The sequence below is a fragment of the Takifugu flavidus genome, chromosome 1, assembly GCF_003711565.1.
Source record: "Takifugu flavidus isolate HTHZ2018 chromosome 1, ASM371156v2, whole genome shotgun sequence".
NCBI lineage: Eukaryota > Metazoa > Chordata > Actinopteri > Tetraodontiformes > Tetraodontidae > Takifugu > Takifugu flavidus.
Genome location: NC_079520.1, coordinates 25,473,849 through 25,498,559, shown reverse-complemented (window position 1 = coordinate 25,498,559; position 24,711 = coordinate 25,473,849). Strand labels below are relative to the sequence as shown.

The following is a 24,711-nucleotide window of genomic DNA, read 5'->3' as shown; positions in this document are numbered from 1 at the left end:
TGTGTCGAAAATTATTTATTTCCCACCTGTAACTAACCTGAAACGTCCTGTCATTGAACACAGCCTGTGAACACAGCCTGTGAGGGGGCCCGGGGCTCTTCACCGGTGGGGGGGAGTCGGCCTTGTTAAAGCTGAGTGCAGACTATTATGCACCACAGGTGGCCATCTGAGTGAGCCACCTTATTTGGCTCCGATGTGGAAGTGGATGGGAGGCCAATTATTTCAGTGCTCGCCCTCCCCTCCCCTCCCCTCCCCTCCCCTCCCCTCCCCTCCCCTCCCCTCCCCCCACCAGCGAGTGTGTGGGCAGAACGGGTCGTTTCCAGCATAATGGAGTTATTTGCCATCACTCTGTGTACATTTAAACATTTCTGCTTGGACCTTTCGGGAGGCGTCAGGTTAATATTTCTACTTCCTATAATCAGATGTTTTATGTTCGGCATATGTCAAACGTCCAAAGGACTCGCAGGCTGGGAACACATTATACTTAAATATTCATTTAAAAAGCTTTGAACCTTTTTTTTAAATAGGTGAAGCAGTGCTGGTTCACTGACAGGTGAAACTTTAAATGGTTTTACTTGTGGTTATTCAGTTCACGGGTGGATAAGCTCGTTTTTTTAATAGACTGAAAGAATTCATCATCAAACAGTCCCGAATTCATGTATTCAGAATTGTTCTGAAACTTTGCACATCACAGAAGGGGTGAAATACTGCCCCCGGGTGGCTGGTGGACCTCTCAGACCAGCTTTATGTTGGCAGGTACCTCAGTTAGCTTTTTCACCATCGCGGGGGCTTTTGCTGAGAGCGCGTTGCCGCTGAGGCTGAAGGATGAGGATTTCTGCTCCGTCACGTCTGGTCGGAGGGAGCGGGAATGTCGGACATGCTGACTCGTTCAGACACTCGACTGTAATGAAAAGCACAAAGATTTCTGAGAGCGGCGGAGCACTCGGGGGAGGCAGCTCCAGCTCTCTAAACTCCTCTGACGCTCTCCATCACATCTGAGCCGTTGACTCCCAGCGGGAAGGCTATCACTGATAAATGGGAGGTCAGCACCGCCGTGGGGGGTGTGTAATGCTCGTCAGGCTGCAGGGGGGCGTGGCCTGTGGCATCCTGCCACCCTGGATCAGTGTTTCCTCGTGGAAGTAGCAGAGAGCAAATTCTTTGACCTTTTACGGAACCGACAGAGGTCTGCGTGTCACAAAGGGTCGGACACCTGAAGGGGCTGATGGTCCTTTGGCGACGGGGGGCTCCTGGTTCCCATCTTCCAAACTCCAAGGAAGGACTTCTATCTAAAAAGGTTTCTTTTGTCTTCTTTGCGCTCGCTGTTCCTGCCTTTGTGGGGGAGCCTGGAGAGCTTCTGTCGTGAAAACTCTGAGGGAAACGGCTCAAGTTTGGACCCTTGAGGAGAAACTTTGAGAGCGGATGATGTAATGCTCAAACCAAGCGTTCTTCTGCTCAAAGTTTGAAGTTTCCACACCCAGCAAGTGACCCAAAGGCTCCTCCACCTGGCACGGGTTGGACCAGAACCATCATGTGATGTCCGGGAGACCCGAAGGTGAAAATGGGCTTTGTGAATTAGGGATTCAGACTGATGGTCGCTGGAAATTTCAGTTGTTGGAGCAATAAAATCAGAGAGCTTTTGTGGGGGGAAAATAAATGTGGTGGCATCGAAAGCAGACGACAGTGGCCTTTTGATCTCCAAACGTTTGGCCGCTCTTCACTTCGTCCTCCGCCTCCTTTCATCTGGGCGCTCCTGGCGACGACTGAGGCCGTTTGACAGTAAAAGGCTTTAATGGACGCAAGGGCGCTGCGCCGTCCAGCGGCGGCCCACCACAAAGAGCCGTCTCAGAGATGCTGGCAGCAGATGCTGGGGGGGGGCGAGGGTGGGCGATGAGATGCCGGTTTGAATTTGTGCGTGTTTCAGAAGAAAAGCTGCACCATCTCAGACTTGTTTTCAGCGTTTCTATGCCGTTACGGGGGTTTATTGGCGCTAATCAGACGTGTTTGTTGGCGCCTCGTGGAAAAGCGTGGAAGCGTGGAAAAGGGCCGCTGCAGATAAACGGGGTCCGCGTTCGCGTCCGTGAGGGAACGTTTCATAAAGAACATCATCGGTGTTCTCATGGAGCGCTGGCTTACAGAAAAGGTCACGTTTGACGTGAATGGTGACAGGTTACAGGCGTGCGGCGTCCCCGCGGATCCAAATCAGTCGCCTGATTATCAGAGAAAATCTGGAATCAGCGTTTCTTGTCTGCCGGGATGGTTTCCGTGATTACCGCACGAAAAAACCCGCACATCTGACTTGGGGAGAGTATCTGCGACCAGGATTAGAGGCAGACTTCCTCACAGATGTCAGATGGCAGGTGAACACAGCCGCGACCTACAGGCGCATCGTTAAAAAGAACAAATGGGGGGGGCGGAGCCTGTCGTGATGGAAACAGCAGGAAACTGGACTAAATTTAAACTCAGCAGCGTTGCCTCAGAATGCTGAATCTGTTGACCTCCACACGCTGCCCGCAGTACACCGCTGTCACACACTCACACACACACACACACACACACACACACACACACACACACGCACACAAAAGGAGTGTTATGTTGTAGACAAACACCTGACCTTGTTTACGGCAGGACGCTGTTGTTGTCGTCCATCTGTGATGAGTTAGCTGTGAGGGAGGAGGCTCCGCCTCCAGCTGAAACGCGGCTGCCGGTAAAGGTCGTTACCAGCGGGACCATTTCAGGCCAGGAAATTGCACCTGTGGATTCCGCTTCCTGTTCCACGTTCGATGGAGCGGAGAGGGTTTTGATGGACAGCTGTGGAGCAGATCGACCTTCTGCCTGTAAATATGCTCCGGGCCATTCGGCGGCCGGAAGAGTTCTGCTGGATAAAGTTTCCGCACCTGATTTCAGAGCTGTGATTCATCCATCTGAGGGGGGACAAACAGACGCTACACACACACACACAACACACACACACACACGGCGGTGCTCACCGATGCCCGTCACACACCACCGTTTTTGATCACATCCAAATAAATCGGCTGATCGATACAATCGGAACCTTTTCCCGTATGGGATGGAAACCAGTTGGCGGCGACAGACAGCGTCTGTCTGCGACTCGGCGAGCTCTGAAGGATGGCGCCCGCCCGGCCAGCGTTGCTCCTCACCTCCCGCGAGGCTCCGAGAACAGCTCAGTTTATCAGGATCAATACCGGAATGTCAAGCTAATCAAGCCAATCCTTGTGAAGTCTTTACGTTCTGCCTCTTGTCGGAGCTCACAACATCGACGCCGTCGTGCGCGCCGGTCATTAACCAGTAAACAGCGCAGTAACCTTTGCCGTCGCCAGAGCGGGTCAGAGCGATCCATTAAGGTGACAGCGGCCGAGGCGCCGGTGGGCGAGAATCATTACCTTTGACAAATGACGGTTATTATGTCACCTCTTCTCATACAGATTATTGTGGCGCGGCGCCGTAACGCGCCCATCAGACGTGACGTGATGAACATTTGCGAGTGAACTCGGAGAACACGCGATGCATCATAGGCCATCGCCAAGTTTGGCGGCTAAGGAGCCGCCCTTGTTGTTTTTAACGCCACTCAGCCTCGCCCAATCAGAGGCCGCGCACGTGTAGGTCAAAGGTCACAGGCACATCAAGCTGCTACGTGTCCTGTGTTGGTTCCTGAGGATCAGAGTCCAGCACCCCTGCTCACCTGGCCGATCTCAACGCTCTTCACGCCGATTGGTTGACAAATGGGTGCTGAATTCTACGGAACGCTTCTCTTTTTTCTGTCGTCTCCACCCGCTCGTCCTGGATTTCATCGCTAAGGGTAAGAAAAACAAGCGCACCCGCCGCATCGACTTCTGTCTGGCGGCAACTGACACTAATACGAGTGACTCGGTTCTCGGCTAACTGGAACAAACGAGATGGCATTTGCGGTTTCCTGTGATGGCAGGAAGTGGTGCTGTGTGTTGAGGGATCGGTCCAGCCCGGGGCAGCTGCTGGGAACATCTGGAAAAGAGCACAATCGCCGTTCCAACATCCACGTGACGCGTTCGCTCATTTTGGAGTGACTTGTAGCGACGAGGAGGACAAACAAACACCTCAATCTCTTCTTCAAAGGACCTGTTTTCATCTGCAGCTGATTGTTTCTGCCGGCCTCCTCAAAAAGGCGTAATAGAGTTTTAATTGATTATGGTGTCAGCGGAGCTGCGGTAGTTCAATTTCAAAAACTTTATTTGTTCCCTCGGGGCGGTTAAAGATCCGAGCTAATTATCGTTACGCTGGGGAGGATTAACGCCGGCCCGGCTCCCTCAGAAACAACAGCTTCAATGATGGCGGGAGGATTTTCAGCATTTAATTACTTCTGTTTGGACACAAACAATCAGCTGTCAATGTCCAATAACCAATCAATAACTCAGAGATCAATATTCAGCCCGGACTTCAGCTTAAACCTCAAGTGGCGTGAAGCTAAGGGAAGCGAACGCGCCTCACCAAACACATCTCAGCCAACAGTTCAACACAAGTAGCCTAAATTTTGTTTAATTCACACCCTCTTGACGGCGTTTTCCTTCATCTACCAGAGTGATGCTTTCAAATCAAGCTTCAAAGTATGAATGACCACATTCAGAGTCCCAGTCAAGCGATTTAGCATCAGATGAGTGAGTTGGGGGGGGGGAGTATCCCCTCGTCACCATCTGCAGGCTGTGATACCTCCAAAAATATGATTTTACACCCATCAGTCATGCAGGCTTAACTCGCTCTTTACTCACACACACACACACACACACACACACACACACACACACACACACACACACACATACTCATCTACATGGTCTCACACACAAGCTCTGGTCAGTTATGGAAGAGCACGTTCGCATTAGGAGCTTTCAGCTGGGATCTATTCAGTAAATGCCAGCTGGGAGGAGGTGGGGGGGTGTGGGGGGGGTGCGGGTGCTCATCCAAATATCAGCTGGTTCAATGGCGGCAACACAATGGACGCCACACGGAGGAGCGGCGCTGCTCCGGCGACGCTCAGATTAGAAAACCTTTGTGCTGGATAATTCCTCCTGCGCTGCAGAGAGAAGCAGAGCAGCCAGGTGGAACTCAGAGAGGAACATCTGCTTTTGTCCAACAGAATCTGCTGAATCCAGAACATCCTGTTTACCTGAGTTCACTTTCCAGCAGCGGAATCAAAGCATCAAAGCATGAGCGACGCATGAAACAGACACCTCTCAATACCGATTTCAATCCTGATTCACAACGTTTTTAACCAACCGTCTCTAACCCGACCCTTCAACCACACCTTTGAAGTTTGGAGGATGAAATGTCCCCACTTTGATAGTGAAACACAGGAATAAATAATCCACCACAATGGAAACACACCTATTTATTTAACACGTGTTTTCAGCTCAGAGTGCCAACAAACATGTTTACACACACAAGCTGCAAGTCTCATTGACGTGTGCTAATGCCCGATACAACCATGCTCACCATCAGGGCACACACACACCCACACACACACACACTCTTGTGTTTGATTGGCTCAAGTATGATTCGAGCTGGTCTCCACAGAGAAGCTGCTAATTAAAGAAAAGGTCAGATGCCTTAAGATGTCTGATTGACAAGACAAGGAGTGTGCTAACAACCTGCCACACACACACACACACACACACACACACACACACACACACACACACACACACACAAACATAGACATAGCGCATTACCCAGCTCCTTACCCTAACCATCATAACTAACCCCTAATGCCCTTTAAACATTTCGATTTCAGCAACTACTGTCTAATACACGTGTCCATCACACACATCAGCACGAAATCTGACAATAATTTTCTGTGTTTTTAAAAGTTCAGGTTGGATCATTTTTATAATAACGGAATGGGGCGGTTCTGACTGACTGTCGCTGTCTGAAATAAGCCTCTCGTTGACCAATGAGACGCCGTTATGTTGCCCTGTCACTGACACCACGAGAGTGCGGATCTTTCGACTATTAGGACGCGCTGTCACTGTTGCTAAGATACGATGCAATAGCAACAGGAGCTTTAGCTACGTATTTATTCACATGGACTAGCATTCAAGGCTACGACTACTTCCTGTTCTATTGGTTAGCTAGAAGATGCCACACCGCGAGAGCATCATCCTAAACTCAGGTTACCATCTCAGGTTACCTTTGGTTGCAAGACGTTGACAACAGCTGTCAAACAGCTGTCAAACAGTCCTCGGAGGTTATGAAGACACACACTCACACACACTCGTGCGTTCGCTCGCCCAGGCTGGTGTCCACAGGAAGTGTGCAGGTTGAGGCCAGGGGCTGGCAGGGCAGATTAGCTGGCCGGCGGCGGCGCTAACAAGGCTAAGCTCATGTTTAATGGAGGCGCAGTGTAATTGACCCAGTTCCACGCTGGCTCAGATCATCACATCTCATTAAATATTTGATCGTCGCATTATTAGCTTCCTGCTGCCTGATGAGCTAATGAGCGCAGATCAGCGTTCACGCTTTTAACCCTCGTCATCGTCACCTCAGTCCGACCTGTTTGGGAAGCGTCCCTCTTTGTCCCCGCAGAGATAGTCCCCATATAACGACCGACAAGCAGCAATTAGATCAATCGGTGGCCTCCTTATTAGCATACATCTGAATTAAAAAATACAAACCGGCTCCTTCACTGTGGATGAAAATCGTCGCTCCGCTCCCGGATTCGCTCGCCACTGCCTCTCGTATTGATCGGCGCCAGCTTTATTTCCCAGATGGGGGAGGTGACCTCCGGTGTGACCGCCAGCGGGAAAAAACAGCCATCCTTCCCATTTCATCTGTCCGTCAGGACTTTCACCTGGATCACTCCTGACCTTTGACCTCACCCCCACTGACTGAGAGAAAACCGCATCTCAGTGTGTTTGTTCTCGTACATTTTGACTGCCAAAATCCGCATTCTACCAGCAAAGCGGGGACATTTTGACCGGCTGGTGGCGTTCTTGCCGCTGTTTTCTGGCCCCAGACGGCGGGTGACGGCGGTGACATCACGGCGAGGCAGCGGGGTGTTTCGCCGTGGGGACAGCCTCGCGTGCTCGAGCCATCCGAAGCGGCGGCGGGAAACATTTGTTGCTGCCGTTAACTCGCAGCAGCACCGCGGAATGTGTCATGGCTGATTAGCTGGCGAGCTAACTGCATCACCTGGGAAACCAACAGCTGCTCCAACAGCCAGTTAGCATGGCTCCAGATGCCGAATCGTCGTCCACAGAGTAGATGAAAAGATTTAGCTGCAGTCGGCTGCTGTGTTGCTGTTTCTTTCCTGCCTGGCTCACATCATGTTTCATCAACTTCTGACTGCAGTCATTTGTTTTTCGCTCCTGCTGCTGTTGTCGCTCTTCCTCCTCCTTCTCCTCTTCCTCCCAGATTCGAGTCTAACTTTTTCGGATTCTGAATCAATGTTGAGCTGCTGTATTTTCACTGCTGCCGTCCTATTTGCGGAATTACCTCGGGGTTAATCCCGATTGGACGGATCACCGCACACCGAAACGACGCCGCTTCAGGGTTTTAGTTGTTCTGAAGGCGTGTTTGACGGTCAGATGCGGTTGTTATCAGTAACAACTGACCTTCATCACTGCCTCAAACAGGATTTATGACAAATTCCTGTTCTTGGTCCCTGCTGAGAACGTTTGCTAGCGTTAAGTTCATCGCCTGTTAACCTTTGAGAAACCAGCCTGAACGTTAAATATTGATTTCCAACCAGCACTGACGCCAAACAGCCAAAATGGCGTCTTCAGCACCTTCCTCCACACGTGTTTACACACACACACATGTTGCCACCTGCAGTCATGTTTAAAACATGCTAGTGGGAAGCTATATGCTAGCATATGACGGGAGCTAAAATGTCCAACACACCTCATGTCTGATTTATGTCTGACAGTAGCCGAACATCGCCGCTAACAGCTTAAATGCTATCCTCTCGCTGGCGCCAACAACCTGCATCTACGCCATACGTCCATATGTGCAGGTCGTGTATCGCTGAGGCGCCGCAGGGTGTGATGGGCTGCGACGCACCCTGCGGCGAAGAGAGTGTGAAAATAATGCATGTGGAAATTCACCCTGTCATTTGCCAGCAGGGGGCGTGTCTTCGCCTGAGGCTGAATCCATAAAAAATATATGAGAGAGGAAGAAAAGGAACGAGGCGAGAGGGTGGGCGAGCAACAGAGACAGGGGAAGGGGGGGCAGAACCTTTTACAAACTACTGAAAAAGAGGGAAAAAATGGAAAAGCAAGTTTGCTTCAGGAGGAAATGAGATGGAGGAGTGACAATAAAGAGGCACCTGAAGGAGCGACGGTGAAAACAGGAAGTAGCTGTGTGGAAACCCGGAAGTGAGCGTACACAAACAGGAAGTAAGAATGCATCTGGTGTACTGGTGTACAGCAGACTAAATATAGAACCTAGCTAAAATCTCTCTTCTAATAACGGCGCCTTAATGATGTGACCTTACCGAACCCCATGGGTCCTGGTCTGCCTGACGTCCCTCAACAACAGCTGTTCATGAAACCAAGTCCCTAACAACAGCTGTCCAGCTTTATCATGTTCTCAACTCCCACAAAGTCAGTCAGAGCTGAAGAAGCCTCTCGGAAGAGAAGGAACAGCTCACGGTTACTTTCAAGAGCCCAACTGACTCTCCCACAGACTTAATGGACCCATTCGTATAGTTTAGGCAGGCAGCCTCTTTAATTGGATGTTTCTGACTGATGAAGGAATATTAAACTCTATTAGACCACGCAGGATTGAAGAGGTGGCATCTGGCGTCGTGGCAACGCTCTTTATTGTGTTTACACTTCAAGCTCTTGGATGCTGTTCTTCCATTGATCACATGATCATTAAGACGCTGTAAATCGGTCCTCTGTTGCAGTGCTGCGATCCTTCCAGCCAGATGTGACACTCTGGCAGGAAAATCATGTGTGTGTCCAGGCTAGAATACACACACACACACACACACACACACACACCACACACACACACACACACACACTGAATGATAAATGATTGTTGCTTTTGTCCCCCTAATACTGGTTGATTCACCCTCTCATATGTAAAGATGTCTGATCAGTTCAAAGATCACATGACCCGCAACAAGCCAATCAGGACGTCTGCCTCTGAGTGACATGGCTGAAAAGATAAACGAGTGAGCTTTTGTTCGTTTTAATGTCGGAGCTCCGTAAAACTCATTACGCAGCTCGGAGACACAGCTGAGCCTGTTTAACGTTTGTAATTTGTAAAAACCAAAACCAATTAAGTCCACAGAAACAAATATCGTCTATTGATCCAATTAAAATGTCATCTCATCGTCCCAAAGGGGATTGGGGCGAAATCAAATTAGCCTAGCCTGCTAACACACTTAGCCTAATGCACACACACACACGCATATCCGTCACGTGAACATGTGTTCAGAGCATGTGTATGTTTAATCAACTTAAATCTGATCAAACATTCCTTCATCAGATCAAAGTTGTGTCATTCAAGGGGGCGTGGCTAATGTAATTATCGCTGCAACTGTTTAGTTAAGTCACTTCTGAAATATCCCCCCATCTGAACCACAGACATATATATTTTGTCCATGGATATTTATTAATTAATTCCAAATGGTCTTTCCGTTTCCTTTCATAGCTTTTCCGATGGTTGTGCTGCTTCCAGACGTGATTTTCATATTAAAGCATTCAACCAATCACATTTCTGCCATCATTTGTTGCCAGGCAGATTACGATTTGGCATCCCCAGGGCCCTCCAGCAGGCGTACGGTGACGTCAACGTGTTTAGACCTGTTGAGGACCCATTGGATGGTCAGAGAGTGAACCAGCTAAAGCTAGCAAACTGCATCTGTAGTGAGCTGCGCTAATTGGAATATTGGTTTGGTTTTTGGTAGCTATTTTGTCACCCCACAATGGCTGAAGGAGGAGAATAAATCGATTGGGTGGTACATTTAGTGTCAAGGCCATTTTCAAGATGGACTTTTCAAAAAAAGATGGACTTTGTTCAGAAAGATCAGACCCAGAAGCTAAATAGCCTAGCTAGTCTAGCTGGAAGGTGACGTCTGGGCCTGGTTCTCCTATCTTCCATTTGAAGATCTTCTTGCTATCTTAGCAATTTGGTGTTTTAACAGCAGATAAAAAATGCACCTCAGAGTGTAATAAAGTTTTAATCCGAATAATCCACCACTAGGGATGAATAATAGATTTGCATCTTCTCGCTCTCAAACTGAAAGCTGGGATGTAGAACGTCTGTGCGTCCTCTCAAAGTTAGACTTCAGGTGAAGTTCCTCCTGATAACTCAGCCTGATCTCATCCTGCTGCGTCTGTCCTCCGCATCAACTCCTTTAATTCAGCTCATCACTTCAATATTCCCTCCACCTCAGAGCTGCTCGTCTCTTATTGCTCCTCCCACTGCTGGTGGCTCGTCCCCGGGACGCTGCCGCAAATGTCCTCCGAGGAACTGGAGCGTGTGTGGAACTCTGGAAATGAGTTCTGGCTAAATGGTTGAAATGAAAAGTAAAAGTTTACTTTCAGGTTGTCGTGCCTCTGAGGGCAGGAAGCTTTTTGTGTAAAGTTTTCACACGTCGGCAGCGGCGTCTTCTGTTGGAGTGTGTGCGTGTGTGTGTGTGTGTGTGTGTGTGTGTGTGTCCCAACCCCCAGCAGACAGGACAGGAGGAGTGATGAGGCACTTTTATCCCCCAACAATGAAGCGACATCTCCCATTTCATTGCAAACAAAGTCTCATTCCCTCAAAGATCTGATTAGAAATAAGCCACAAATAATAGCAAAGGGGCGGGGCCTGTGCATCGGGGGCTCCTCGATGTTCTCCTCAATGTTCTCCTCAGTTTTAATCCTCATGTTTGAAGTGAAAAACCCTCAATGACCATTGTAAGATCCCATCATGTCTAAAGCCAAGCTAGGTTTCAGCTTTACGTAATCTCTTGTGGCTTTACTCCGCTCGACAGACAATAATTTATTTTTTAATCTAATACTTTTATTAAATTCAGCGGAGGAGATTTAATGGAGGTCTGGAATTAGTGATTAAAAACTTTCAACTAGTTCCCATTAGCATGGTGCTAAAGATCTGGGTCATTTCATACTCAAAGAGTGGAACATTTTAACGTTCATGCACCACTGGATTCGCATTAGCCCGAAATAGATGTCAGTAGCTCTGGCGTCGTCCATTTTGGGCCCCTGATTGAGAGCGATAGCTTGGGAGACAATTACAGGAGACAGCTGGAACACTTGGAACGCTCCGCGGTACGACGATAAGAGATGGTAGAACAAGTCTTCACTCAGTTCCTTGGCTAATGTGCGACGCCTCTATCTGTCTTCGGCCGCTTTTGCCTTTGGTTACATCAGAGTTAGCGATAGCGGCATCTGATCTAAACTGATGGATCGGGATTAGGTTAGCTTCTCGCTCAGGAGCTGATTTAACGGAGTGAGTTATGGAGGCGGGTCACCGAGTTAAAAATCAAAAGAACTTTGTGTCCTAAATTCCATCCAAGGGCTGAAATAGCTGAGAAACACCTGCTAGTTCCAGATTAAACAGCCAGGACTGGATCCTTGTCAGGGGAGGGATAAACAAACTTTTATATGAGTTCCGGAGTTAAATTTAATCAACAAAACAGCTATTTCGCAATACCCACAGCATGTGTCACCCGAAAATATGAGAGACCTGCAGCCGTGTGTGAGAAACACCAGGCAGAATGGAAAAGGATAAAAGGATCAAAATGAAGGGACGGAAAAGTTCGATCCAGTTTACTCTCCATATGTTGGGCTGGACTCGGCAGAGGAGGGTTGGTTTCGACGGCTACACTCCCACATGTTGCTCCTCTGGGTTGCTCTGAAGGTTGATGTTGAGCACAGAAGGTCAGCGATGTTGGAGGTGGTCAAGGGGAGATGGTTATTTGGTGCGTGGTCGGAAGGGTTACCTCCTTGGGAGAACCTCTAGCAAACGGCCCTTTATAGGAACGTTTTCGGGGGCCTCACCAAGTCCCTTCTCCAGGGTCGGTTCTTAGGTCGACCCAGGCTTTGTTAAACCCAGACGAGGATGTGATGCCGAACCCAGCGGAATAGGAGCTATTAGCCTAGCAGACGTCAGTTGCCCTCTCGATCACCAGGCAAAACTCCGTGATTAAAGCTGTAGGTAGTCACGTTCTCTTAGAATATTCCCTGTCTTCCACGTGTCTTCCCTTCCTCCCGATTTCTTTGGTATTACGTTTGCGTCTCCCTGAGCGACGAGGCACGATGATTACCGGTGATCAGAACTCGCGAGGTCGCGTAGGGGTCTGACCTCGCAGCGTGACCACTGGGAGACCCACGTGAGAGTTACGGTTCCTGTAACGTTCCCGACCCAATATTTACCAGGAATCCAGCTGTGGAAGCGCGCCTATGGTCTCCGACATTAACCGCTTTGACCTGTCCGTCGTTTATGGCCGTCTCCATGGTAACAAACCCCATTTCAACGATTTCAGTAGTGGCCGTTGTAGCCGCGAATTCCCAGGAGAAAACCGCAGCGAGGAAAAACAAACACGTTCGAACCGTCGATCTCCTGCGTCGCCAGGCTGGTCTGTGGGAATATTCCGCCGAATCTCCGACCAAACGTGTGGAGACAACATCGCACCATTAGCGTCCTGGTGGGAACGTTTCACCTCCGCCTCCGTCTTTTATGCGTCCACGGAGGCCAGAAGCACCATCAGAGCCATTTCACACCTCTGCCTCTCTCGGCTTCGCTGTCGCCGTGGCGATGTTGGCAGAGGCTCCTACGAGAGGTGGGAAGCAGGAACGGTCGATGATGCAGAACGCGACGAGGCTTCTCGGAGAAGTCGCGTGGAACTGGATGCTGATCCAGGAACACTTTTATCGTCATCAGAATTCCCAGAATTCTAAATGTGAACAAGTCTTCACCACCGGCCCACGGGCCTTGATCATTGGGTCGGATCAGTGATTGGTCCTGGCAGTCCGGCCCGGGCGGAGCATCGTCCTCCTGAAAGACTTGCATCACCTCCTCCAACTGTCACTTTCACTCCTTCTTTCTTCCCTTGTTCTTTCCTCCCACATGATTCCTCCCCCCTCTTTTCCCGGTTCATTTCGTTTCCTCTCTCTTATCCTAACGGCATCCCTTCCGTCTCTTAGACTCATCTGTTGTGTCCCACTTGTCCTTCGTCCCCTCTCCTCTTGGTCTCATTTCCTGTTTCGTCCTCCGAATTGGACCCTGTAACGTTTCAGATTCCATTTTCCGCCCCTGCACTCGTTTTCCTTCAGTACTTCACCCATCATTTCCATGAAAATCAGGACGGAAGGAGTCCGGAAGTGGGGAGTGGGCGGATGAAGAGCAGGGGGAGAAATGATGAGGGGGACGACTTTCCCGAGCAAACCATCAGCTTGTGAGCATTAATATTCAGTCATCACGAGAAGGGGAAGAAGAAATGGGAATCTGATTGGTCGGCGCCGGACGTTTGTTGGTGCTCAAGCATTTTCTTCAAAGGGAACCATTATCGTAACTGTAGATTAGCACGGCAGCTAACGGCTCTTATCAAATCGTTTCCCCGGCAACGCGTGTGCGTTACTGACGTTGGCAGCAACTGGACGGGCTAACGGTGCCGACGCCGGGATCCGTTTATGATGTCCATATTCCTCTAGTATTTGCTGGCGGACGTCTGAAGACAGTATTTTATTGGTGGAATCGGTGATCATGGGGTGGGCGGAGCTAAACACCTCCAGAGATTACGTGTCTGAGGAATCTGGAGAAGATCCCTGAAGACGTGCACATCTGATCTGTAGCTCCGGTAGAGAACAAGGAGTGGGAGACGTTCCTTTTCTCCTTCTGGGGTGTGTGTGTGTGTGTGTGGGTGGGTGTGTGTGTGTGTGTGTGTGTGTGTGTGTGTGTGTGTGTGTTGAGTTTACTGCTATGATATTACACCAACAATAAACTAATAAAGTTAAAGATGAGACCCTGGAGACAGGGAATTATCAGATGATGGACAGAGAGGAAATGAGAGCAGCAGCAGACGAGTGAACTGAGCTGCTGCTGAGGGGCGAGCGAGGCAGCCACACAGGGAGAGAGGAGAGTCGTGGTTCTGTTCCTGCGGTGAAAGCTGGTCAGTGAGGACCAGGACAGGTTCTGAGGGACCATCTCAACAGCTTCTCATTCTTCTGTAGCAGAGGCCTTTGAGCAGGAACCTTTAGGTCGGACCCCGTGTGGAACCTGGAGGCACACGTTTGATAACTGGGAGAACCTTTGTTCTGAAAGTTCCACCCAGGAGTTTTACTGTCAAGCAGGTTCTGAGAACGCTCACTGGTGGGTCCTGGCTGGGCCTTGTCCACCAGTGGTCGGTATGTGGACCACAGACGTGTGTGTGCGCGCGCGCGCGCGTGTGTGTGTGTTGCTTTGAAATGTGCCACCTTCCTGAGCGCTGTTGTTCCATGGGAACAGTTCCCTGATGGCCTCTTTCAGCAGGATAACACACAAACACTGTTTTCCCCTCCATCTCTCTCCCTCTCTCCCTCTCTCTCCCTCTCTACCCCCCCCCCATTGCTTTTGTCAACACTGTCTGATTATAAGTTACCTACACAGGTGAATCTCCTCTCAGTGGTGCGTCTTTACCTCACAGCTTCTCTCTCTCTCTCTCACCAATTTGCACAAACGCACCTGCGGTGCTAATGTCCTGCTAATGAAGGAAAATTAGCATCACTGCTTCCTTTGTTGCCGAGTAGCATCACGTTAACACTGTTGTAGCGTCTCCCCTGACTGAGCTGTAATGCTAGCTAGCTGAGTTAACGTAAACGCCAGTTCTACCCACCACATGACCGCTGAAAGCGTGACGTGCGCTCATTTTGGCCATTCTGCGGTCGAACCGAAAGATTTGAACAAAATAAAATACAATGAACACCTGCTGGAACATTTGAGGGTAACTCTGCATGCTAGCTAGCTCCCAGAAGAGGCAAAGCCGTTTTATTGACATCAACCTGCTGGAACAGAAGATGCAGCTCATGTTGCCACTGTGTAGCTAATCGAGCTAAACTGAATTTACCCTTTACCACCGTGCACTGATTGTTATTAGCACGGAGAGCCAATAGAAACAGGGTTTACTGGTTTATGAGGTTTATTAAATAATCATCTGTCCACAGTAAGGAATCCATAAATAATTTAGAATAAATCATTATTGTTCTGCATCCTGCTAATGAGCAGCAGTGCTAGCTTAGCTATTAAATAGCAGCATAGTTTTTCAAATATAGTAGTAGTTCTTTCAGTGTTATTTAAACCAAACACACACGCACACGCACACACACACACACGCACACACACACACACACACACACACGTGCAATAAGAGTGAAACCTGGAGGTCATCGGCCATGATGGAGCGTGGCTCCGCGGCGATATTAGCCTCACAGGTCGTTCATTTGATTCCCTCATTAACAAAGACATCACTGAGCAGGGACTCAGCGGTCGGGGGTGGGGGGCTGGCACTGGAGTGTGCTGTTGCAGGGTGTTCTGGGTAATGGGCCTCCAGACCCACAGAGATGGAGAGTTTAATTAAGCATGAGAGAATGTAAGAGGCTGTCGGCTGGAGGTAAAAAATGAGCAGTGGGGTCGCATGCGTTCACGGTGAAGGGGGGGACCAGCCGGTGTTTGACGTTTGGACTGGGATGAATGATTAGAGGGGGGAAGTTTGAGTGCTGATAAAGAGGTTAGCGTCAATGTGGAGGAAAGTGGCGAGTAAAACTAGCTAACTAACAAACTTAAACCCCTCCACCAATCAGAAGAGGTCCTGAAGACGCTCACCTGAGTTGTGTTCACTTAGCATCTGCTAACAGTAAATAAAAGAACTAAGTTTTTGAAAGAAAACAGATTGACTTAGCAACTCTTAGTTCTTAGCTGAGGTTGAGTGTAGAAAATCCTGTAAACAATCCACCTGATGTTCTTCTGTGGACAGAACTTAGAGGCTGGAGTATAACTTTTCATAAGGAAAAACACAAAACTCTTAGAAATATTTGAGATTATTCTTGCAACTCAATAATCCGAGTCGTCCAATAACGTTTCACCTGCTAACCCCTCTGGTCTGGTCTCGGTTTCCCCCGCTGGTCGATTATCTGTGCGATTATCCCCGCCACGCATGAACCACCCCCCTCCCCCGCCTCCATGTTGACCGCCGTCTGAGGTGTGATTATTGGCGGCAGAGGAGTAAAGCGCATCTTTACGCCACGTTGGACACCAGGGTCACTGTCAACCCACTCCACCTCCAGATTAGACGCATTTTAACCCGGAAAAGAATCCCCGCCGTGACCTTTGACGCGACCTGACATTTGAATTTACTGTGCGGGTCGTGTGCGCCGGCTCCGCGCGTCACCTGCTGCTCAGGTGCGTTTGTCCGCGTGTGTGTGACCGGCTTGTATATGAGAGGGGACAGACAGGGGACAGCCGGCGTCTGCCGGGAGTCACCGCCAGCATCATTAGCATGCGGAGGGAATAAACAGTGAGCAGGCCTCATTTAGCACAGAGCAAACGGTGAGTCACGTCTCAGCCCACAACGTTTCCAGCATCCACTGATGGACCCGTTCCCCTCGACACCATTAGGAACATTCCGCAGGATTAAAGAACATAATTGGTCCGGGGTGGCTTCCGCTCTGGGCCAATGCTAACGCTTCCAGGCTCATTAAACATAGGAACACAGGAGGATTTACACATTCTATTCCTCTTCTTTTCTGCTGGGTGACGTAATAATGATTGTGTTTATTCTTAATGTGTATTTGTTTAGAATGTCCATGAATTACTGTCTTTTGTGGTGCAGCAGATATTTACCTAATTCGGGCCTTTTCCTGCAGTACCACACGTTGCCTGAGATGGCGCAAGTGTGCAGGTGCTATTTTTGGCGTTGGACTGATCACCTGTCCAGGTGTAATGCCGCCTGGTGCTCACAGAAGCCAGCTAATGCTAAAGCCTGTGTTAGCGGTCACTGTCACTCATGACATCATCTCTGTCCCCCCCCCAGCCTGCGAGTTGATGAACCAGGGCATCTTAGCCTTGGTCACCTCAACGGGCTGCGCCTCCGCCAGCGCCCTGCAGTCCCTGACCGACGCCATGCACATCCCCCACCTGTACATCCAGAGGAACGGCGACGGCTCGCCCCGCACCGCCTGCCGCCTCAACCCCGGCCCCGGCGGGCAGCGCTACACGCTCGCCGCCCGGCCGCCGGTGCGCCTCAACGATGTCATGCTGACGCTGGTGGAGGAGCTGGGCTGGCAGAAGTTCATCATCTTCTACGACGTTGAGTACGGTAGGTGATGCACACCCGTCGTCCAGCTATAGAACAAAATTTAGCATTTATAATGATAAAATCCTCACTTCCTGCCTGTCGACCAATCAGACGACTGCCGTCTGTTAGGCGTAGCTGTGGTAAATAACCATTTACACGATATTTCACATTAAAAGCGTGTTTACGTTGGTGCATTTCGGTCGCTTGTGCGAACACGCATGTTGTTGGACGCGTTTGTCCGGAACGACAAATGAATAAACACACAAACTGAAAATATTCCAGTCTGAAACTGGAGGAAAGTTCACGCCGCGCCTGCACGGACTCGTCTAACCCCCGGTGTCCCCATTTTCTCCTCCTCTTCATCTCCATCCCTCCTGCGTCGGCCCGTCGAGATGAGCGAAGCCATTAAAAGTGTGAGCTGAGCGAATGGCGCCCATTTATCCCCATTAGCGGGCTCATTGCTGGTGAAGGCGAGGAGCAGATGGGTCTTTTGGTTTGGTTGTCTGGCCGAGTCTGGGCGGATCGGCCACGGACGCTCGGCTGTGATGATGATTAAACGAGCCTTTTGGCCCCGCCCCCCTCGTACCAACGCGTGTCTTTAAAAGATCCAGTCAGACTTTGCTGCTAACGTGCTGTCGGGGGGAGTCCGAGTTTTTTTGTTCATCGTTAGGCACGCTAATAACACGCTAATGACGAACAACTAAGGGTCATAAAGGTCACTCAAAAGGTTCGACATCAGCCCACGTGGGTTCCCAGGATTCCGTGGCGGAAAGTCGGGATGAGTGGAGGAATCCAGTCATGCTACAAAGCTAAACATTGCATTCAGATGTATGCTAACATTTGTTTCACAGGTGGCACAATGGATCTGATTCCGTTGTGTTTACAACGCGTCCTGTAACATTCCGAGAGAACAAACCGGCTGGAGCCGTGACTTCGTTCCTTTCATCCCTCCTCCCTTTGAACGCCTGAACCGCCGCTAACGCCGAGACGGTTGAGGTGAAGAAAATACTTTAAACAAAACCAGCGCCTACTTTTACGGCTGAGGTTCTTGCGACGTGTGCTCTGAGGTCACAGATGATCATCAATTCCAAACAACAAACTTTAGTTCTGTGTTGTGTTCCGAGTTTCCTGCTGAGACCCAACAAACTGAGCGCTAACGAGCCGAGAACCAATGAGGCGTTCTTCAACATCGTTTTGTTTTGCTTCATGCAGCTTTAAATATGTATGAAGCAATGTGAGGTTCTCTAAGTGGTTCTCAGAGCACTTTAATCCTCTTTGACACAAATGAGGAGGAACGGAAGAGGAGCAAGAGCGGAGGAGGTAGAGGAAGAAGAAAACGAGGAGGAAAAACTGGGTTTAGCATTGTTTTTACTTTTGTTTTGGTCCTGTTGTTGTTCCCTTGTTTTTTACTCCGTCCAGTCCAATACAGTCCGGTTCAGGTGTTCCCCGCTGGTTCAGGATGGTTGGATCTTCACCAGGAACATCGGCGTCATATGTTATTCCCAAGATTTTCATCCCTTTTACAGAAAGGCTTTGTTGCCTAATGGAGGCGAAGAGAACGTAGCGCTGAGAAGATGGGATGTTGTGTTTCCCTCATGAGAATGTATGAATGTGATTCTTCATCGTTTCATGTTTGTCTGGCTGCCACATTAATAAAGTTTCTTGGAGGAACTCCCGGAGCGGCCAGAGCCATTACGCTCCGCACATGTGTGTGCGCCACCGCGCCGCAGCGATACGTCTTCATATGGTTGAATAAATGCGTGGAGCAGGTATCCAGAGAGAACATTAGCATTAAAGTTCTTCACTTTAACCGAGTTAGAGCGTCTTGGCCGTTCATCTCCACGCGGAAGGAACTGGCGTTGAACACGGCTGGTCACGACGAACTCTGGGGAACGTCGCTCAGAGCGGGAATATCGGCCCGGCGACACGGCAGAACCTCTGACAACAGAACCCAATCAGGAGGTCTCCAGTTGCTGCTGAGGTTGCCGCTAACCGAGGCGAATTTGCCTGGAAGCGGCGCAGATGTTTGGAGAACTGCGTCTAGGCGCCAGACAATCTGAAGGAGGAGGTCGTGGCGTCTTCCGCTTCGTGGGTTGATGAAACCGTTTCCGACGCACATGGCAGGGATGACCTTTGATTGAAGGTTACAGTTATGGATCGTCTGTTATCGGCGCGAAAACAAGCCTGCCGCTAAAGTTCAATCGGCTAATTAATCAATTAACGGTGTTAATGGCGAGCTGCGGGATTGGCTGGGACGGCGAGGCGTTTCTGGTGTCGCCCGTAGATACGTGACTACCAAAACCGCTGGTTTGAGTTCCAGCTCCGGTGTTTGTGCCGAGCTAGCATTAGCACCACAGCTAACTCCTCCCCCTGACCGAACCCCGATCGGCCACGACTCGTTGAAATTAAAAAGCGCCACGGCAGACGAAGGCCGGAGTGGAACGCCGGTTTGGCCTTCTCCTCGTCCTCGCTCCTGCCTCATTTGGATCTTTTCCTGCGGCGGGAAACAAACAGATCAATAACGAGCCTCGGATTGGACGTGAAAATGTTCCACAGCGCCGGCTCGTCTCGCTTCTGTTTTTATTGACCGTCTTTTAAAAATCTGCCCGACAGCTAATTACAGACGGACCCGCCAATTACGGTAGCAGCTGGTCGCTCTGGAACCAATGAGACAAGATAATAGAACCATCATCATCTTCGTTAGCGTGAGCTGACCCCCGGGCCTTCAGGGGGTCCAGACCCACAACCGGGCTCAGTTCAGTCTGACAGGAACAGAGGTAAACCGCCCCTGAAAGGTCACGCACCCAGTTCAAGATCAAGGTCGCACATGCCTGACCATCCTCCCGCCACCTCCCTCTTCAGCAGCCAATCAGAGCTGACCTGTCCTGTTAATGGGCGCTGTCTCCACCAGAAGGTGCCCCTCCGCACAACAAATAAAGCGCGGAGCGATCTAACAACTTCTGTTCCAAATATAAACATCACATCCCCACTTTTACCTTCTGTTTTTCTGCGTCCGTCTGTCTTCCTGTCAGATTCCGGGTGTTTTTCCGATTTTTGCAGCTCTGATGCTCAAAGATAATTGCTCTTCCTCTCCCGCCTCCCATCATGCTTTGCTCAGAGCAATGGGGTTCATTAGAACCTGGTTAAAACCTGTTCCACAGGAGTAGCACAAAATATTGTCTTTAAATGGGGAAACTGGGGTGTGACAGAGGAGGACGGGATGGAGAAATCCAAATTAGCTAACCGTCGGAGAATTACTCCTGGAAATCCACGGAATTTCCCGGGAATTTCCTTCACGTTTCAGTCTTTTTGTTTCGGGTTGAAAATGCGAATGTTCTGTTTTGTTTTGAGACACTTAAACATTTTCAGGACCGTTCAGAGAACTCAAAAATGAGCAAATTTCAGAGAATGAAGTCCTCTAAATTTGAGGCGGATTGTCCAAACTGTGCTCTTTTCTTACAATTAGCACAGTCAGCAATACATTAGCATCGTCTGTAACTCATTAGCATTGTCCAACAGGTTAGCCTAGAACAGCCATGCTGGGTTTTCTGTCCTACCAGGTCGAAAATGCATCCAGTGGGATAGAAAACCGGGCGGGATTGTGGTCCTCGAGGACTGGGTCCGGACACGCCGAAGGCCCACGCAGTAGCATGAAGACGTTGACATGTTGACCAGTGTCTTTCCTTCTTCATATCCCTCTAGATATTCGGGGCCTACAGAGTTTTCTGGACCAGACGTCCCGTCAGGGCGTGGACGTGGCCTTGCAGCGAGTGGACCGCAACATCAGCAAAGTGTTCACCAACCTCTTCACCACCATGAGGACCGAGGAGCTCAACCGATACCGAGACACGCTCCGCAGAGCCATCCTGCTCCTGAGCCCCCGCGGAGCTTACACGTTCATCCAGCAGGTTAGTCCACGTTCCACCGTCATGGGACTAGAACAGGTCTAGAGTCATCGCAGGCCTTGTTTGTGTGTGTCAACATGTTCTAAACCCAGTCGACTCAGTAAAGACTCTGGAGGTTCTCCGGTCGGCTCCTCCTTCTCTTCATCTTCGATAATCTCGGAAGTCGTCCACCTGGAGTTCTCCAGAACCTGGAAAAGTTGGTGCAGGTCAGCGGTTTGTCTCCTCTGCGTTGCTGCCCCGGAGAGTTGGAGGAGTTCCTGGAGATGTGGCGGACTAGCATGTTTAGCGCAGCCGCTGGCAGGTTTGTGGCGGCGTGCAGAGATCAGAAGAACAACGTCTGATCACAGTCCTGCAGCGCTGCTGCTTATAGTTAGTGGATCTGGAACAAAGATCAGACAGAACACCAACGAGGTCAAGAACCTGATTTTCTTCTGGACCTGGAACATGCAAACAGACTCGTTAAGAAACAAGGAAACTGTTTGTTTGGGCAACAATGTTGACGCTCTAATTACCACGGGAACAGCAACGCAGAGACCTTAGGCAACGTCGGCAACCTGCTCCGACACCGGCAACCTGATCCGGAGCTGCTCAGTACGGCAGCGTCCAGGAGGTCCTGACCGAGGTTATTGAAGTATTAGAGAAGTATTCCGGAAGTATTGATGAACTCTTGAAGTCATTTTTTTTTAAAGTATCAAAGAAGAGCTGATGAAATTTTATTGAATTATTAAAGGTTACAGAAATACTAATGAGCTGATAAAGAAGTTCTAAAGTCCCAGTTTAGTAGGCGCTGTGGTGGGATGCAGCGGAGTGTTGCCATGGAGCTGATGACTGTGTGTGTGTGTGTGTGTGTGCTCACTTTTGCTACAAACGGAGGACCTCAGTTCTACCAGCGAAGTGGGGCCATTTTGCTGGTCCTCACAGCTTCAAAGGGCAGTTTGAGGTTTAAAACATGGTTTTAAGTTTGAGGTTAGAATTGGGTTTAGTGAGGATCAAGGTTAAGAAGCTGGGTAAAGTATTATGTCTATTAAAGTCTCTACAAAGATAGAAAAGTGTGTGTGTGTGTGTGTGTGAGAGAGGTTTATGGTTCCATCCTGCAGCACAAATTCTGTCTGAGAGCTTTTGTTTTTGAAGAGCTTCATTTTACAAAGCAAATAAACACCCAACTTCATTTTTGCCATCTATTATTTATGCCACCTCTCCGCAGAGCGTTCAGTTTGTTTTTTATGGGATGGTCGATCTTGCGAGCTTTAGCGAAGGTTAGCATAACAGGCTAGTAGCCAGGTCCTGACCTCGCACACGGTGTCAACGCGCTCCGTTCCCTGTGAATCTGTCACAGGATGTTGTCAGAATAAGAATTTTCAACTTTATGACAAAGAGAATTAGCAAAAACTCCATTTTGAAATGACTTTATAACATTTCTTTTTTCTTCAGTTTCTTGTTTGGGTTCCGTTAAGCTCGCAATAGGAAGCGCAGTCACAGCACGTCAAGTATCCCGGTGTCATTAGCAGTGTTAGCAGGACGCTAATCATTGCTTGTGTTTACCCACCAGCCAGATGGCTGCGGTGCCGCTCAGCAGCGAGCGACCCACCCACCCGTCTCAAGATTTTTATGTTTTCTAAGTATCGGAGTGGTTCTAAGGCCACGGAAGTCAGCTGTTAAACGAGTTTGTCCAATTAAATCTCACCTTGTGACCTTGTGAATGCTAACCAGCTAGCCAGCCAGTCCATCTGCTCTTGTTTTGATGACCTCGCATGACTATGAACACACCTTCAGGCACCTCCATCTTGTCAGCTCCTGTTATATTGCTAGCGAAATGCTCAGTCAACTTGGAAATGATGTACGTGGATGTTTTAGCGTATTTTCTCTAAAAGGAGTGTTTATCTCAGACAACCATCTGCCCACATTTGGCCTGCTGATGTTTTTTCACTCTTCTTGCCAACAGTGTGTTTAAATCTGTGAATATCTGTGCCTATAATACGAGCCGCTGCGGGTTTACGAGTTCTTGAATCTGCTAAATCTCTCACCTGTTGTCGTCTTCCCGTTGTCCTGTACGTCGCATCGACCGCTTAATTAGGGCGAGCATTAGCAATTCTCCATTGTGTGTTAGTTTATGGCTCCTTGATATATGCGTGAAATTAAGCCTCTCTAAACAATAATAGTCATTAAAGCCTCTGGTTACATTAAACACATTAAACCCTGCTGCAAGTTTGTAAAAAACTAATGTAAAAAAGTAATTTGGTCTCATTATCAACATAAAGCTGTTGCCGGGGGTATTTCCTTATTTGCCGACTCATCGTCTGCTCGGGTTTTATTTGGCCGTCTCAAAAACACCAGGTTAGCTACCTGTTGCAGCTTTGATTGTAACTCTTAACGTACAGGTCACACACACCAGGTTTATGAAGACACATACACCATCTTCACAAATAATAGCATCATTTTTCACCAGTGGCGCCGGCGTCCTCGGCGTGCCCGGCCCTCATTAATCTCCGTAAGAGAGAGAGAGTTTAAAAAGATGGTTAACGAGGGTTTTCTTCTTCACATCACTGAGTTTCGTAAAAATCATGAAATTACGAATGCGAACGTTTAAATAACGTTTGATTGAAAATAGCATTTCTGTATAAAATCAGTAAAAAGCAGCTCAATAACAGAGAATGAGACAAGTTTAGTGGACAGAGGTGCAAAGAACACCCGAGGACTCAGCTCTGACCCCTGAGGAACACCTGAGGAACCGACGACTGTCTGACTTGAAGCGTGGCTCTGCATGTAAATGTAAGCGGGCTTCGCCGGTGCGCCGCGGTCACCTAGCAACAGCGTGCAGCGTGCTAATGGAGGGTCTCTGGAAGGCTGGCGCCGTTCGGATGGAGACGTGGCTCCGCTGCAGAAGCCTCGTATTAGTAGTCAGAGTGAGGCGTCGCACATGACAGGAGATCTCTGAGGAGGAGATGGAAAATCCTCTTCCTGCATTTTTCACTGCACTTCCTGTCATGTCTCAGCATTCAACAAGTGTGCTTGAACATACATCACACAGCCACCGTGTGTGTGTGTGTGTGTGTGTGTGTGTGTGTGTGTGTGTGTGTGTGTGTTCTCTCTTTTCCCAGCTTCTAAAGCTGGTTTTAGTGAAACTGTCTTTGGATTATTACTCAGTTTTTGTATCTCTACGTCCCCATAAGGTCAGCAAACGTCCTTCCTCTTCATGCCTGAAAGGACGGGGGGGGGTCGAACGGCAGATGCTGACCTTAATTTCCCAGAAGGCCTTGGGAGGAAAGCATAACCTCTGTAATTGGCGAACGCTTGAGACCCAATCAGCCATTGTTGCAGGAGGGGAAACATCTCCTGCGGAGGTCAGATCATGCGGGTGAAGGCTTCACGTTCCTGTTTTTCCTCCACATCTGCTGGACTTGTTGCTTCATGGTTGTGAAGACAGAGGGACAAAAGGCCGAAGCTGCAGACGCTGTTGGAGAAAAGTTGAGGTTCTGGTGGATCCAGGAGCTCTGGTGACCCCTGCACCTGCCAGACCACCACCGA

The 24,711-nt window shown here is 49.3% G+C and overlaps 1 protein-coding gene across 2 annotated transcripts in view; it reads left to right on the top strand.

The window, feature by feature from the left end:
- Positions 1-24,711, top strand: part of grid1b (glutamate receptor, ionotropic, delta 1b) — a 112,231-nt gene that overhangs the window by 66,558 nt on the left and 20,962 nt on the right. For both annotated transcript variants that reach the window (XM_057037264.1, XM_057037256.1), the window contains exons 3-4: positions 17,018-17,302; positions 20,984-21,189. In XM_057037264.1, the coding sequence (XP_056893244.1) occupies positions 17,018-17,302; positions 20,984-21,189 (491 nt within the window). The remainder of the gene's footprint in view (positions 1-17,017; positions 17,303-20,983; positions 21,190-24,711) is intronic.